This window comes from Chenopodium album, chromosome 16 (genome assembly GCF_948465745.1).
Source record: "Chenopodium album chromosome 16, dcCheAlbu1.1, whole genome shotgun sequence".
In the NCBI taxonomy this organism is placed as follows: Eukaryota; Viridiplantae; Streptophyta; class Magnoliopsida; order Caryophyllales; family Amaranthaceae; genus Chenopodium; species Chenopodium album.
In genome coordinates this window covers 5,395,728-5,413,750 of record NC_137849.1, presented here as the reverse complement: position 1 = coordinate 5,413,750, position 18,023 = coordinate 5,395,728, and the positions used below count along the sequence as shown (strand labels likewise).

Below are 18,023 nucleotides of genomic sequence, written 5' to 3'. Positions count from 1 at the left end.
GCCAAGTAGTAAATGCATTAAAAAAATTCAAACTAGTACTGTAATTGTGAGCTTTATGTAACGTTATAAATTAATAGCATAACAGTAATTTAAACAAGCAAAAGAATTACTGACACAGTGACACTGTATAAAGTGTAAAAAGTGTTGTGACAAGGACGAGACAGTAATTGACAACTTAAGTAGCGACAACCCAATTAAATTTTCTACATTATTATAGAATTCATAAAATCTACTAAAGTGGATTTGATTAGTGACTAATCCTATATGATCAAGTTTTAGTCAATGACATCGACTCACATATTGGACTTACACTTTGCAATTTTAGTTTTTAAGAAAAATAAACATTAGAAAACACTCCTAACGATGGGAATTTCTATGATATTATTAAGGATAGGGTCTGTTTTCTTCAACTTATTTTTTGTGCATTACAGTTTCTAATTTTCTTCTTTCATAAAATATTCAATTTAGTTTAATTCATTTCACTTTAGTTCAGTTCAGTAAATCAGAACGGACCATTGTTACAAACTAGAGTTTATTATCTGCTGCAAACTAGAGTTATTACAAACATCAATATCCATACCATTACGTACTAAACGACCCACATTATCCAATCTGCTGCACGATTTGATTATCGGTAGACGTGCTGGATATCCTCCAATTGCAAAACTAAGGAGAGAATGTCTTCGATAATATGCGCGATCTGCCAATGTAATACCCAAATGCCTTTTTATCGAGGGCATGCTCACATTTACTGAACTGAACTGAACGGAATTGAACTGAGCTAAAATGAATATTTTATGAGAGAGGGAAATTAAGAGCTGAACTAAACTGATTGGAGCTGAACTGAACTGAAATCAAGTAATTGTGAATGTGCCCTGATTTGAATAGGTTATCACTTTCAATATCAATGTTCTGAATGCCACATTGAAGAGCTAGTTGGATTCCTTTGTAAATAGTCGTAGCTTCCGCTATAAATACTTTGGCGTTGCTGAGAATAAACGTAAATGCCTAATAAGTTATAATAAGAGTTATTGAATTTTAATAATATTATAAGCTCAAACAAATTTTTATAAGTAGAAATAAGTTTGGATTAATTCAATCGAAAATCAAATGAATAAAACAAAAAACTCTTGGCGCATAGGCTCTATGTATTAAGGATGCAAATAGGATGACATTTTTGTAAATAATGGGAACCTAAGGCCGGAAAATATGATGACAAAAATAATCACTACATACATAATATAGTACATAAAAAGTACTATTCAAACAACTTATATTTTAATAGTACATTATACATGTATAGTAGTTTACAAAAATGTACCACTATACTAAAACAAGAGAGAACATGTATTGTCGTACCCCAGATTGCCTTCCCATATACATGTCAAATACATAGGCCCCATATGCATAGATGTACTCGAATAAAAACCGCAACCTCAAACCATATACTTGTACTATAGCGCTTATTTTAAATAATGCAAAAAGACAAGAAAGCCCTCCTTAGAAAAGCACACTATCCCTAACCAAAACCCAAGAATTGTATGTAAAGCTTAGCCTTTTGCATAAACTTTCAAAAAACAAAAAAGAAGGTTGATGTTATGATGCAAGAAAGCATGTGAGCTTTGGGAACATCTGTTTCTTTACATACGGAGTACTCGTAACATACGAAAGAATAAAAGATGCCCATATATTGCCCAAAAACAAGGCTATTTATCAAAAGTCTTTAATTAAATGATATTCAAAGTAGACAATATCTCCAATTTCATCAACTTCAGTAGAAAACAACAACATTAATTAATGCTTTAATATTAACCCGTTTTAAATATACGAAATATATCAATGTGACACTTCAAAGCACCTCAACATTGCTTAATTTTACACCAAACATAATAACATTGTCATTTTCTATTTTCATTAACATGAATACAAAACTAGAATTATAGATTTCCACCTCCTTCTTAAAAATTGTCTCATCCATCAACTACAGTCGCTTAATTAATGGTTGTATAAAATGAGCATGTAGTTTTGTAATTAGCATGTTATGTGAGATTGAACATATATGGTGCAAAGACTAAAGAAATAGTTTAGAAATCATGTTGATTGACTACAAAATAAATGAGACAAACCCAAAGTTGTCAAAGAGATGAAAAATAATGGAAGCAAATTGAAGAGATTATCTTCCCAGATGCGGAACTGTCACGAGATAAGCACAAATTGCCTGTATGACGTCTAAATCCCAATGTTTAAGCCAACATTTCTCATATGCATAACAAGTATTGTATACAATTGAGTGAGGAAATTAATACGCAATGAGAATACTAACATATACCAAGATACAAATATCAATAGATAACATACATGAAGAGTTGTGTCAAAACATTGAGAAAAATGTCAGCACGTGATATGAATATATATTATGCTCCTTAAACTATTCTGTTCATCTGTATTTCACTTATTTTTAATCTAGATAAGTAACAACTATGTAAATAAAATACACTTTTTTTAGAATTAGCAAAGGATATTCTTAAAGCTTATTTTGTACATCCGGATAATTTGCTTATTAGAATTAGCAAAAATAACACTTTGTGTGCTTAAAACTAAAACAATTAAATTTATGTTATTTGTACCATAATGTCAAAAATATGAATAATTTGATCGACAATGTTATGAACATCATCTTACCCTTCAAATCACTAGTGATAAAATCTCATAATAATAATAAAAATAAAAAAATAAATAATAGTTTAATAAATAGTAAGTCCAAAAAAGCACCATGGTAACCCCACATCCCCTGCCTCCACATTCCACGTGAAGATCGTCAGACATAAACATAATGGCAATTTCTGTAAATTTGGACCATTTCTAAGGGCTTCTTTGGGTATATCCATGCATATAAGCACACCTCTTCTCACTTCTTCTTTGCCACTCTCTCTCCATTTTCATTCCCCTGTTTTCTCTCTCTAAAACTACCTTACATTCACTTCATTTTCTCTCTCCTAATTTGGATATTATTAAGTGGCATTTTCAGTATGGTTAATCTTATTTTCCTGTCGGTGCTTCTAGCTCTTGCCACGTGCCCCTTTGTCTCTGCCTTTACTGATGGTAAAATCTCTCATTTTATCTTATCCATTTAAATTATTGTATGTTGTTTGTAATTGTTTACTTCTATAAAATTTCATTTTATCTTGAACTATTACGGAGAACAATTAGTTTATAAGGTCGTGTTTTCTTCAACTCATAAGTTTGCTTATCCTATTGTAAGGAAGCATAATTAAGTTTTTAAGGTTGTGTTTTCTTCGACTTATATTATTAGGATAAAGTATAATTAAGGGAATTACTCAATGTCACATTTTCCTATACTATCCAAAGGTTGTTATCAAACTAATGTCAGAGTTATGAAGGTTAGTTAGGTAGTCATTTACTTCTTTATGTAACAGAGATTCTAATAATATCTAAGGCTTGCCTTCTATATATAATGGCTATGTTATAATAATGGTGTTAGTGAATCCTTACCAATTTGAACTACAAGTCATTTTCAATATTTAAAAGTTACTACTATGTGCTTTTATTATGGAGTACTTAATTTTGCCAAATTTGTTCCAACACTTCAATGCTTTATTAGCTTGTACTAATGAGTATCGTACTCCTTGCAACAATTCTTGACCCGTGAAACAAACACTCTTACAATCTTACGTACTCATCTTGTTGGAATATATGTTGTCGCGAAACTAATTTTAATCTTGTTGCTATGAAACTGATTCAAATCATATCTATTATTACGATAGCATGACTATTAATTTCAAATTGAGGAAACAATTTTATCTTTTTGTTATTATTATTATTATTTTTTTTTACTATAAAGTTTCATTTATTCTTGCACATCTAGTATGAAACACACACATAAAAGGCAAAATGGGACTACATTGATGTGGAGTGTGGACAATCATTAGAGTTGGGTATTTAATACCACTAGCCATGTCGCAAATGTCACGTGGTGGCCCTAGTAAGGCAATTCTAAGATAGATTAATCAAAATTTTACGACGTTGATGTACACACAGATAATTTATATATTATCTGTCTACATAACTAATTTGTTTTATTTATATAATCCGTTACTCTGAAGAGGTGTAGTTTAGTTAGTATCTTAAATTTCGTGATTTTATCCTCGAGTTTGGGGTGTATTCTCTTGAAATACGGGTATCTTTATCTAACTACAGTATATAATTTGTTTGGATTTTATTTAGAAATATTTAAAATTTGAATTTTAATGTCCTATATAAACAATAATGCGTACATGCTTGAAATTGAGCTCATACAATTTCATTACCCTACCAAAAAAATCTTGTACATAAGCCAAAGACTAGAATATAATGAGATCGACAAAAAAGAAATTACAAGAAAAAATTAAAGTTTTGTAGCAGAAAAACATAAAGGCCGACAAATATTTGTCATTATTTCTAAGTAAAAAACAAACTTTAAAGTATATCTTGATCTTATAACAGCCGAAATCTAGCATATTAAAATTATTAAAAAAAAAAAAAAAATATCTTCATATTCTAACTGCAAAATACAGTAGTTATGGATGCAATATGTATACTTATCCTATACTCATACTGTCATACATATCCCTAGTTTTTTTTTAGCTAGATACGGAGTAGCTGTTCTAGAAACTACTAGCTTCTACTTTTTGGCTGAATACGCTCTGAAATTTGTGTTCAAAGTTTAAACATTGAACATCACTTTTGAATAATTGTTGTTTTAGACTATTATAGGGTGAGATCTTATCTCAACATATATTAATTAACTAAGCTAAAGTTTAAAGGAAAGAATATGTCTGTGTTTTTAAGAAATACGTATAAGGAATGAAATTAGGGTATGTTATCGTACGTTTATTTTGAATTCAATTAAGCTCTAATAAGTTAGTTCAGTTCAGTTCAGCTTCTAATTTCCTTCTCTTGTAAATACGGAGTATTCATTTCAGTCCAATTCAGTCAATGAGAATAGACTCTTAATCCTTAGTAATTAACTACTTTGAAGAATTAAAATTATTAGAGATCATGCTCTCAAATTACATGACATGAGGTGGCTAATTAAAATTGGAAACCATAATTATACAATGCATCACTAATTTTTTTGGATTGCAATTATTTTTTTCATCACAACATAGACCTACACAGTATGTATACGACAATTATTTGTTTATGATATGTGACAATTATTTCCGAACATTCTAAAAATAGTATGTATACGAACAGGGTATAACATAGTCACTCTCATATGATTTCAGGATTACTACCAAATGGCGACTTTGAGAAAGGCCCTAGGCGATCGGACATGAAGGGCACGGTGGTAGTGAACAGGCATTCCATACCAAACTGGGAAATCTCCGGTTTCGTCGAGTACATAAAATCCGGCCAAAAACAAGGGGACATGTTGCTAGTAGTCCCGGAGGGAGCCTACGCCGTGAGGCTCGGAAACGAGGCCTCGATCAAGCAAAGGGTGAGTGTAACAAAGGGAATGAACTATGCCATAACATTTTGTGCAGCAAGAACTTGTGCACAAGAAGAGCAACTCAACATATCAGTGTCCCCTGAATTTGGTGTACTTCCTATGCAAACTTTGTATAGTAGCAGTGGTTGGGATTGCTATGCTTGGGGTTTTGTAGCACTTTCGAACCTTGCTGAGCTTGTTATCCATAACCCTGGTGTTGAGGAAGATCCTGCTTGTGGTCCTCTTATCGACTCCGTCGCTATGCGAGTTCTTTACCCTCCTAAGAGGACTAACTGTAAGTTTTCTCATCGTTGCTCCTTTATTGCTTTGTTCGAAAGATTTCCTATAGAACGGTTGCATAATATGATTTGTATTAGTGACACAATTTTCTCACAATCATCACCTATGTTACTCCAATATATATGAGCTAGACACACTTTAATTTGGACTAATTTTCATAAAATAACCAATTTGGAAGCTTAGGCACGACCCTTTGTTTATCTGAGTCCACTAATAACGTAGTTCTTGACAGTCTTTGTTTGCTTTTTATGATTTTAGAGGTTGGTTATTTGTTTTGGTTGATTACTACTTTGATAAAATTGTGAATTACATAAATAATATATATGTAGTATATTGTAAAGAAACAAAAAATAAGCTTGAAATTAAGCGGTGCTACTTCTGACAATGAGAAGGAATTATCATCTGTTGGTGATCGAAATGAGAGCTAGCTAGTTGGATGATATAAGACAAACTTTCCTTGTTGTTTCTCATTACATTGATGATTTATGCTATTCAATCATATGGAATATTTATTAGGTCTAGATATTATTCATTTTTGTATGGAAAGGCCACGTACAATAAATGAATACCATTCTATGATTCTACTATAGGGATGGCAATTCTAAATGGATATCCGCAAATCCGATCCACCCGAAATAAATAAATGGACGAAAATTCGCATTAAATGGATGAAGGGCGGGTGACGGATGAAGCGGGTGACGGATCGGGTCGGATTCGGGTGGGGCTCCGTTTCATCCGTCACCCGATCCGTCATCCGTTTATCACCCGATCCGTAGTCCATCCACTATGTATGTACTGTATATTTCTAAAAAAATAAATATTTCTAAAAATTCTTTAATTTTATTTTTAAAAATATAAAACAATTCCCAATTAAGTAGTAACGAAATAAGTTCATGATTACGTTAAAAAAAAAAAAAAAAAAAAAAAAAAAAAAAAAAAAAGTAAGTTCATGATTATTATTTTATTATTATTATTGCTATAATTTGGAATAAGAATTTAATTAATGGTTTACTTTTTAAGTTTAAAATTGGCTAAAAGTTTTTTTTTTTTAATAACGTATTAGATTTTATAGTTAGAGTAGGATTATAATTATCACCCGCTAAGCATCCGATCCACCCGTTTCATCCGCGGATGACGGATGGATCGGATGCGGGTGATGGGTTTTGCGGGTGACGGGTGGATCGGGTGGAGCGGATGGTTAATTCGGGTGGATGCGGGTGGAGCTCCATCCGACCCGAATCCGATCCGTTGCCATTCCTATTCTACTACCACGTTCTTGTTAGTTAAGATTACACTATTACGTGATTATCGATTTTAGACAGAGGCATTAAGTATTTTATTCATTAGAAGGTTAAATAAATAGTTTTCTCCATTTTATAATAGCACACAATTATTAAAGAATAGGGCTATAGAAAACCTACACAATATATTGGCATAGGATTAAAATCATGAAATTAATACGAGTCTTCCATTAGAGTAGACACCTATGTTGATATACCACATGGTTGTGCCTAGTATTGTACATACCTAACTAATTTGTGGGCATATATAAATTATGAAAAAGCCGCTATATTAATGAGCTTCATTATCCTTCATAAATTTCAATGTTCACACACATGGTGATTGGGACATTTATATTTTGTAACATGTCATGATTTTAAATTTGTCATTGAGTAATCAATACACCACATGACCCTCCATTTAGCTATGTTGGTTGTTACATATATTGTGTAAAATGTCTACATCATTATGAAAAATTACAAAGTTAAGAGTAGATTTGTCGATGCTAAATTACAATTTTCTATCACATCTTTCGCTTAATTGACAACTCCGTATATGTTTCATTATTTAGTTTGCACTCTTAGAGATTATTCCGTATAATATGTCATGTCATAATCTAGTAAAATGGACTAATTACGTGATTGAATACCATGTCCATATACTTGGCTTTAGCGTGAATTTTTTTTAAGTAAAGCCTAATGTAATGGACCAAAGCGAGTTTATTTTAGACTCAGCCTGGTCCATGATTAGTTCTATGTCTATGTATGCGGATGTACAATAAGTGTAGTGGTGATTGAGACTACACTTGGTAGGAAGAATCCGTGTTCGATCCTTCACAACAACAATTGGGAAGAGATTAGAACCTAACCATCCAAATCTGATCCCCGATCCGGATTAGCCCAAAGGGTGAACCGAGTGGAACACCAAAAAATATACGAAGTAGCATAAGACGGAAGTGAGAATCAATCCAATATATTTAGCAACTGAAAAGGAAACTCTAACCACTTAAGTTGTCCCTCATTGTTGTGAATTTTTTAGCCATGTTGGCTTTTTTTTTTTTTTTTTTTTTTTTTTTAATTTTCTAACTTTATCCTAACAAATGCAGTGAACCTAATGAAGAATGGTAACTTTGAAGAAGGTCCATACATCTTCCGCAACACAACATGGGGAACCCTAATCCCACCAAACATCGAAGATGCACATTCACCACTCCCTGGTTGGATGGTCGAGTCCTTGAAGGCAGTCAAGTACGTAGACTCGAATCACTTCTTTGTGCCCTCAGGCCGACGAGCAATAGAGCTCGTCGCAGGGAAAGAAAGTGCCATTGCACAAGTTGTACGTACCATCCCCGGTAAACGTTACACTCTAAGTTTTTCCGTTGGTGATGCCAATGATGCTTGCGCCGGCCCCATGGTCGTCGAGGCCTTTGCAGGCAAAGACACTATCAAAGTCCCCTACCAGTCTAAGGGGAAGGGAGGGTTTAAACGAGCCGTGCTTCGCTTTGTTGCTACCCAAGCTAGGACTCGAATCATGTTCTATAGTACCTTCTACTCGATGAGGAGTGACGACTTCTCTTCACTTTGCGGCCCTGTGATTGATGATGTTCGACTCCTTAGCATTCGCGGTAGGCCATGAAGGTTGAAGAGTTAACAAAAGGGTGTATGAAAATCAAGATTTTAATTACTACTACTAAAGAAAATATGAAGAATTGTTAATTTGATTGGAAAAAAGAGTGGTAAAACTTAGGTTTTTTCTCTTATATGCGGAGGTAATTATATGTATAATGCAAAGCAATGTATTTTTGTGTTGCGGAGAAGCATTTAGCAGAGATAATTCTATCTTATGCATGTTTTAAGTTTTATATTTAGGGAAGTATTTTCGAAATAAGGAGATATCTAAGTATACTAATGTAAAATAATTGTATGTTGGTCATGAAATTTGGGGTTTTCTTGTATGTTTATTTGGATCTTGTAATGCCAATTTTAATTATTAATGAAAATTAAAGCATATGTATTTAGCTTGATATTTATCTAACATTTTGATCCATAAATTCATCATTGATTTGTCTCACATTTCTAGTGATGTGATGATTAATTGTCTTTGCATTTATCAATTTTGATTCAGCTCATTTTATTTCGACAACAATTCACATCTTGTACTCATAAATCTTCTCGCAAAATAGTGTATATGCACTCAAAAGCATAGTATGTTTTATGCATCTAAATCACAATGTTTGAAGACATAGTTTTGTTTTATTGATATATACTTCGTATAGTTATATGTGAACAGTTGAAAATTAACACACAAAACTAACATCTTCATCCATACATATATTATATCTATCTATCTATCTATCTATCTATCTATCTATCTATACTATATACTAAAGTAATCACCAGAGTTATCCCTTAAGTACACATGTCACATTCACAACAAAAATTTTCCCGCCCAAATATTTTTTAGCTTTTTTTTTAAATTTCTTTTTTTCCCTTAAAAAATAACATGATAAAAAAAATTTAATGAAAAAAAACTTACAATAATTTATAAAATATTTTAAATAATGTATCTAACATGAGAATTTTAAGGATAGACATGATATGAATTCAAATTCAAAAATAAAAAATGTTACATATAAGCCATTTCATTTAAACTAACTCCATTTTAATTGAATTTTATTAATTAATTTATTTATTTTTATTTTCAAGTCTTATTATTATAAATCCGTGCATTTGCACGGGGATAAAACTAGTATATATATATATATATATATATATATATATATATATATATATATATATATATATATATATATATATATATATATATGATCAACTAAGAAAACTTGAACAATTAACAAAAACTTTTGATACAGAGAAAACACCGATAAAACGTATCAACAATCAAACAGAACTTTAATCTACTTAGTCAAAGGTGAACATGTGAAATTGTGAATTATGTAAAAGTCAATACGGTGAAATATTTGTAATTAGAGCAAAATAATAAAACAATTACAATATGCTCTGCACGAGGTATATAAGTAGGTAACGACTTGGAGGAATTTTTATATACACCCAAATGCGTAGTACATCCAAGGGTTGTCATTTTACTCATAAAAGATGCGTCTGACATTATAAAAGTATATTAAAATTTTCAGCGACTTGCAATCGCATAGGCATTATTACAAATTTTCAAAAATTAGAATTCATGGCTCACAAGTAGACCTGTCAATTCTTAACCCGACCCAACTTGACCCGATTTCAAACCCGAATTACTAAGAGATAACCTGAACCTGACCCAAAATTGATCCGATTTGGCCTATTTTTTCTTAGAGGAAAAAAATTGACCTATTTATCATTATTGTTACATCCAAATAATTCAAATCACTTTAACCAAACAATCCAAAGTTTAACCCGAACTTGATTCGTTGACTCGAATTGACATGTCTACTCTCAAAGTCACAAGCATACCTCTCAATCTCTCATGCCATGCCAAGCTCAAAAACGAACTAGTGATTTATCAAGCCCAACTCATACACAACTAACACAAGCAACCCAAAATCCATCTAATTTTCTCAAATAAGCCCCATAATTAACTCCTCTAAAGTCCATTTAACTTGTGGGCTGGACCAAACTTATTTCATATATCCAGCCAACCTGCATGTTATTCTGGAGAATTCTAGAACAACAACCAACTCTCACGTATCACACACAGGTGTCACACCGATTCAAAAATAATTAAAAAGAAAAAAAAAAAAGAAAGATCTAAACGGAACAAAATTCCCCTAAATCCAACGGTGCAGAATCTCGCGTTGGGCAAACGCCACCCCCTTCTTTTCCTCTTCAAAAATTCAAATTCTATTTTTACAATTCCATAAACCCTTCATATATAACCCCATTCTCTAACCCTAGTAGTCTTCCATCCCCCAATTTCTCCTTCTCTCTCTATTTTTCTCTCTCTTCTGTTTTTCCAGCTCAAATTCGTAATAATGGTCAGTTTTTCTTTTTGATCTTTTTGAATTTTTTTATTTCATTAAATGGTTTTTGATTTAATGTTGTTTAAATTTGATGTAATCGGTTGATTTTTTTTTCTTCTTAATTTCTGATTTTGATTTTTGATTTTTGATTTTCTGAGTTTAGGCTTTGCCGAATCAGCAAACTGTTGATTACCCAAGCTTCAAGCTTGTTCTCGTTGGTGACGGTGGTACAGGTAATTTTATTTAGATTTTAACTAAATATATAAATTTCTGGGAATTTAGGATTGATTTATGCAGAAATTGGTGATTTTGTGATCTTGTTTTTGAACTTTTTGAGTGTGATTTGGGTTAGATCTATGTGGGTAATTTGTCCGGGTTAAATTTTCGAATTGGGTTTTTTTGGGTTAATTTTTTTGATTTGTTGCGAGTGTGAAAACGAAATTTGGAGAATTTGTTGATTTGGGATGTGATTGGATGTGCAGGAAAGACTACATTTGTTAAAAGGCATCTTTCTGGTGAATTTGAGAAGAAATATGAACGTAAGTTTTGTTAATTGTTGATTATTATTGCTAATTATTTGATTAGATAGGTGAATAATTTGATGATTGAGGTTATTTTGATTGTACAGCTACTATTGGTGTCGAAGTTCATCCATTGGATTTCCACACTAACTGTGGGAAAATCAGATTTTACTGCTGGGATACCGCTGGCCAAGAGAAGTTTGGTGGTCTCAGAGATGGATACTAGTGAGTCATCTTTATAATTACTATTGAATTGTTCAATTACATGTGTTTCAATTTGTATGATGTCTCGTGATTTCGATGAATTCATCTTCAAATTGTGATGGATACTAATGAGTGCTCTTTGTTGTTATAATTGCCTTTGAAATGATCAATTATTTGTGTTTCAATTCTATCTCATGTTTTCGTTGCAATGTATTCAAATTGTAGTCCGAAGATTGTAAATTTGATGTAAATGATAGACATAGGATTAAGGAAGTGTAATCTGTAATGTGAACTATTCTATTAGTGTTCACTGTTGGCTTCATGTTCGAGTTATATGTGTGAATACTGATTGTATGTTTGTTTGATAACCATTAGTTTGAATGTTGTTTACTTTGCGTGGTAATGAGAAGCTTGATCGAATTTTGGTTGAATTTTACATTATTTGCTAGGTTTATAATCAAAAGATAATACCTAAATGTTTTTGCTTTCTTTGTGTCATTGAGAATGGTGATTAGTTCCAACTGTTGTTGGATTGGTCATTAGAATGTTAATGCTCATATTTTTATGCAACTATTTTTAATTTGGTATATTTTGAAAATTTGTTCTCATAGGTTTGTAATAATCATTGTTTTTGTTTTACAGCATTCATGGTCAATGTGCCATTATCATGTTTGATGTGACTGCTCGATTGACATACAAGAACGTTCCAACCTGGCATCGGGACCTTTGCAGGTGATTTACATTAATTTCCGTTAATTTGGTTGTTTTGTGCGAGTGTCTAATCTTCGTATGTGATCATGTATCTAATTTCAAATTGTTTGCTTCTCATCAGGGTGTGTGAGAACATCCCAATTGTGCTGTGTGGAAACAAGGTTGATGTTAAGAACAGGCAAGTGAAGGCTAAGCAGGTTACCTTCCACAGGAAGAAGAACTTGCAGTACTACGAGATTTCAGCCAAGAGCAATTACAACTTCGAGAAGCCCTTCCTCTACCTTGCCAGGAAGCTTGCTGGGTAAGGTTTACGTTCGCGAATTTAAGTGAACAATAGGCATGTAATGTAAACTATGGAGTTGTTATTGACAATGTTTTTGATGCAGGGATGCCAACTTGCATTTTGTCGAGGCCGTAGCTTTGGCTCCTCCTGAGGTGGAGATTGACTTGGCCGAACAGCAGAGGTAATTATCAGTTTTATGAATTTGTTGGGCTTGGTTGCAAATTTGTGTATGATGTTCTTCAATTAGTGAATGTCAAGAGATTGTTGTGGCTGTCAGATTAGCTTCTTTTTTTTTATGACTTTTAACATATTGTCATATCTGTGTTCTTATAGGCATGAGCAAGAGCTTGCTGTTGCAGCTGCACAGCCACTCCCAGATGATGATGATGACGCATTCGAGTAAATTGGAAGATCATCTTTTTTTCGGTCTCCTTGTGTGTTGAATTTTCTGCCGTCCCTAAACTGTATCACTAAAGATGAATTTTCTTCTTTAAGGGTTTTGGATAGGTAGTAGTAGAGAGTTTGGGACAGTTGATAATGTTTTGTTACCTTATATTGGCTGGCGAGATCTACATTGTATTAGAAAGGTCAGATGCTCGATGTAGAGCGTGACTTTGATGAGACTTGCTTTGTATGAATGTGGGAAGTATTGGATCCCAATTTTATCATTTGCGTTTTGATTCTCGCTAGTTTTCTGCACCATGTTAAGTTGATCTTGATCTAATTTTTTATGCTGATCTTGCAAATGTTGAGGGCTTATTGATCAAATATGCATGCAAAATTGATCGTCATAATAGGTTATCGTTGTGCTTCAACTTTTGCTTATAGAAAGATGTACTTGTGCTACATTACAGTTTATACAAAGTACATAAATTTGAATCATACTCTGTACATTTATTCGTACTGGATTTTGTGATTGACATCAGCTTTAAACATTAGACATTAGAATGGTTTTCGATATAATCTATCCATTTAACAGTTTTTGTTCGTGAATTTGTAAACTAAAGAACACAAATGATGCGTTTACTGGATTACTTGCACGCCATTTTTCATGGACACAATGACCATTTTGTTGATGAGTGGCAAGACTTGCAAGTTGCAACTAGCACACCATTTCATGGACCATAGTATTGAGACAAAGGAGTGTAAACTTTGACAAGATGGTTAACAATAAAAGGAATTTGAGTAAAAATTAGACATACTACTAAAAATTAGTAGTATGTGATGATGAGATTTAGAATTTTTTTTTTTACTATGGAGTAATTGGGATAGAGCAATTGGTACATCTGAATGTGACTAATGTGTAGACAATTACTCATTTAATTCCACACCACTCGTTTTTTTTTGGGTGTTTAGTCAGTCACAAGGGCGGGGTGAGAATCGTTCCCAAGATCTCCTGGAATCGTGAGAGAAGCTCTAACCACTCTCACACTACTCGTAATTAATATGATAAAAGTTAATCTATCAAAATCTATTGAATATTTCCACCAATAATAAGCTACCAATAAATTTTAATAAATAATTCAACTAATTATAAGCTACATAGCCTACATTAACTTTATGATTAATGATTTGAAGTAAATCTTACTGATTAAACAAAGAAAAATATGTATTACGTATTTATCCATCTTAAAATATCTTTATACTTTGTAGATACACGAAATATTAAATATAAAGTACGAGTATAATTTTTTTAATACTTGAATAAACAAGCAATAATCTTTAATAAAGTTGTACTTTGTATATATAATAATTTAAAACTCATTTTTGATTTTCAAAAAAAACACTACTTAAATAAGTAACTAACGCGAAATAAAAGTTACTTTTATTTTTCCATCCATAAAAATAAAAAAGTAAATTTTAAGCTCTAGGGAGTTAGTAACATCAAATATGAGATATAGTTACTATTCTGAACTAATTAAAAATACTCCAAAATTACTAAATTAGTTAGAAAAATTAAGAAGATAGATTTTTAACCTTGAATACAATCCTTGCTAAAGACTCATTAGAGTTTCCAATTGCGTGTTCAGTTGAAGAACAACCTTGCTAAAGATTTTGCCTCAAGCTAACCAGATTTTTCGATTTTCTCAAATTAATTACGTTTTTCTCAAGTAATTTCTCCTATTAATCCCCAAAAATTAATTTCAAAAAAAAAAAAAAAAAAAAAAAACCTTAATATTTTTGCTAGTAATTAATCAATCGATCAATTATTTTTTGCAATCAATCAGCTTGTTTTGCACAGAAATTCGGCGTTCTTCCGATTGACGAAGTAAGATATTGTATTCATTTTCTTCTCAATTTTTGATTCTGTTGCTATTTATTTTTTAGGTTTTAGTGATTGATTTTCTTCCGATTGTATGGAATAATTAATTTCTGGAATTGTTTTTTCTGTTTTTTGTTAATTGATCGCTACTTGAGCAGTAACCCTAAGGTTTAAAGAATCAATTCGTTATTTTTATTTGAAAAGCTATATTTTTACTTGCATTTTACTTTAGTTTTGATAATAAATGTTATTTTATGGAATAATGTGTGATCATGATCTTGTATTGATTTTTAGTTTAAATTCTTTGAGGTTGTTGAAATTTTGTTAAAGAAGGAAATTATTGATGTATTTATTTTCAAAAAAAGGATATCATTAGGTAACTTCAATGAATAAAATGCTTTTTATATGAAATTTTATGTAGTGTTGTGATTCTGTTTAGTACTTTATGATTTGATGAGTAATTGTTATTCATATTTTCTGATCTTAATTTGTGTTGTTGGTTCAGAATTTCTGATGTTAATCAGCGATAAGTTGAATATGAGGTTTGATAGAGGAAGTATGGTGGAGGTCTTTTCTAAGAAGAAGGATCTTTCAGGAGGTTGGCGGTGTGCACAGATTGTGGAGGATAATGGAGATGGTTATACGGTGAGATATTATCGCGGTGCTGGAATAGCTAAAGACGGTGTTGACAAAGTATCCTCGGAAGCAGTCAGGCCTCGTCCACCACCTGCGACGGGGTCTAGAGTTTGGGCTGTTGGTGATGTTGTGGAAGTGCTGGATGATGGTTACTGGAGAGTCAGTATTATTGAAGAGGTTTTGGAAAATGATGATTCATATGGTATCCAGGTGATCGGATCTGTGGATGAGTTCAGAGTGAGGAAATCTGGTGTAAGAGCACGGCAACAATGGAAAAATAACCAGTGGTTTCCTCTGGAGAAGGTAAATATCTGTCATTAATTACCATGCCGAGTATCTTTCTTGTGTGCAACAATGTCTAATTTCCCCAACCATTATTAATATTACTTGCTTATGAGAGTTCATATGGTTTCCTTGCATGGTTGTTTGTACTTAATATATAGGGGTTAACTTATAAATTATGTTCTGTAACTGCAGGATTCTGGAATTGATAAGAAACTGTTATCTAGGGTGCAGAACTTGGCTCAAATGCAAACACAAGGTGACTTTGACATTGTGAAAGATCATGAATATTTCTCACTGTCCAGGATGCAGAAAAGGTCATTTGTGGATGAATCTTCTCCGGAGTGTGCTCAGAAACGAAGGGCAGCAGAGAAGGAAGTTAAGCTTCATGCTGTACCAGACTCGTATTCTTTCAATGGGAAGGTACAGACACCTGATAAATTAAGGAAAACTCATGGTAAGGATAAGGAGCAAATATCTAAAAGAACAACCAGTAACACTAGCCGTAGAAACCATGATGATACCTATCCTCTTGGTAGAACCTCTGAAACTGATTCTGTTCAATGTGAATCATCTGTTGCTAGTTGTAGCATTGGTGATGCGAATTTTGATAGGTTGATCAGCCATTCCTCAGCCAGCTGTAGTCAGGAAAGGGAATCTTTTTGTAGTGATGCTGAATCATTTTATCATAAAGGGGGTGATGAAGCAGTGTCTATTGGTCAGTCAAAACAGGAAGATACTTTAAGATCGCATGAGCTAGAGTTAAATAGATACCGTAGCACCCTAGAAGCATTATATGCATGTGGTCCTTTGAGTTGGGAGCTGGAATTTTATCTAACAAATCTCCGTCAAAAGTATTCTGTTTCAACAGATGAACATTTGATGGAGCTAAGGAGGTTAAAGTCTAGTACGGGCCTTGGTTTGCCTTGTTGCTAGCTAAAGAGGTTTATGTCAATTTGAGTGCTTGGGTTGAGTTCATTTCTAGCTCTTCGAGCTCTTCTTACCCTTATTAGCATATAGATACATGACACACTTTTCTGGGCCCTCTAAGTTCTGTTTAACTACTATCCTGTGTAAAAAAGTTGGGAGAATGTTCAAATTGTACATTCTGAGAATTGTTAATGCGGCTACATATTGTGGAGTAGAATATTAATTTAGTTTCGAATAAAAGTTGTACAAATCTGTTAAGCACACGTGAGACGGTTTAATTGACCTTCCTAGAAGGGATGTTAAACTTCATTACCGATGCCTTAGGTTTTCCTCGTTCTTTGAGTGGACATTGCACTAGCTCTTGTATGTTTTGTACACCTTTTCTGAAGCAGGCAAGAGTTTTCAAATTGTACATGTTGACAGCCTTGTTAATGCAGTGAATAAATGTTTCTTTTACTGGGAATTTCTTGCATCTATTCTTTTGTAGAAGCTAGTAATTCAGAATTTTACTGTAAATCTTTGTTCCTTCCTCTATCTAGCTCTGCCATTATACTGCAGACATCTAGGAAATAAACGCTTACATGCATGTGTGTATTTCTTTTTAATACTTGCGAACAGCTATTGATAATTGTATTTGTATGCTTTCTATATTTAAGTGTCTGTGACTTTGCGGTATAGGTCATGCGTTTGGTAGCACACAGTTGGATGCAGAAAACTGCAGTCCATTGACAGAGCCAAGCTCTAAAGAGATCATGTTTCTTTTTACCTCTGAACTTCGTTGTGATTTTACAGAAGCATTGCGCTTCAAGAATTTGCTGAAGTTTGAGGGTGCGAACATCAAACATCAGTATATTATGCACACTTGTTTTAAAGCAGATTAAAGTTCTCATCATGTCATATTGCAAACTTGCAACGATCGGAGCTGCTGGTTTCGAATCCTGAACTTCACAGTTTCTATCAGCCTCTATGGTGTTGGAAAGTTGGTGACTGCAGAGCAAGAGCTCTGATTAAGCTCACTTTAGCTCTCCAGATTTACACTTTCATTAGAAGAGTTGCTTGAATCTTGAATTGTAATACTATCTTGTATCTATTTTTTTTTTTTTCTTTCCCCAAAGGAACTGTATAATACGGTGTATACTTCAATTACT

General features: G+C 32.8%; 3 protein-coding genes across 4 annotated transcripts; all 3 read left to right on the top strand.

The window, feature by feature from the left end:
• The first annotated feature begins 2,936 nt into the window (after positions 1–2,936).
• Positions 2,937–9,032, top strand: LOC145586152 (BIIDXI-like protein At5g11420). Its single transcript, XM_081642898.1, has 3 exons — positions 2,937–3,102; positions 5,289–5,786; positions 8,178–9,032. Exons 1-3 carry the CDS (start codon positions 3,030–3,032, stop codon positions 8,705–8,707), a joined length of 1,101 nt encoding a protein of 366 aa, XP_081499024.1. The 5' UTR covers positions 2,937–3,029; the 3' UTR covers positions 8,708–9,032.
• A 1,883-nt stretch (positions 9,033–10,915) lies between these two features.
• On the top strand, positions 10,916–13,453 carry LOC145586151 (GTP-binding nuclear protein Ran-3). Its single transcript, XM_081642897.1, has 8 exons — positions 10,916–11,060; positions 11,209–11,278; positions 11,528–11,584; positions 11,674–11,791; positions 12,413–12,502; positions 12,603–12,782; positions 12,868–12,945; positions 13,098–13,453. Exons 1-8 carry the CDS (start codon positions 11,058–11,060, stop codon positions 13,165–13,167), a joined length of 666 nt encoding a protein of 221 aa, XP_081499023.1. The 5' UTR covers positions 10,916–11,057; the 3' UTR covers positions 13,168–13,453.
• Positions 13,454–14,780: 1,327 nt separating this feature from the next.
• On the top strand, positions 14,781–18,005 carry LOC145586149 (uncharacterized). Of its 2 annotated transcripts, XM_081642895.1 has the most exons (4): positions 14,781–15,033; positions 15,533–15,966; positions 16,141–16,368; positions 17,554–18,005. In XM_081642895.1, the coding sequence occupies exons 2-4, from the start codon at positions 15,541–15,543 to the stop codon at positions 17,602–17,604; spliced, it is 705 nt and encodes a 234-aa protein (XP_081499021.1). In that variant the 5' UTR covers positions 14,781–15,033; positions 15,533–15,540; the 3' UTR covers positions 17,605–18,005. The 2 variants fall into 2 exon arrangements, with proteins under 2 accessions (XP_081499021.1, XP_081499020.1); XM_081642894.1 differs by lacking the exon at positions 17,554–18,005 and having other exon boundaries at positions 16,141–17,480.
• Positions 18,006–18,023: the final 18 nt, after the last annotated feature.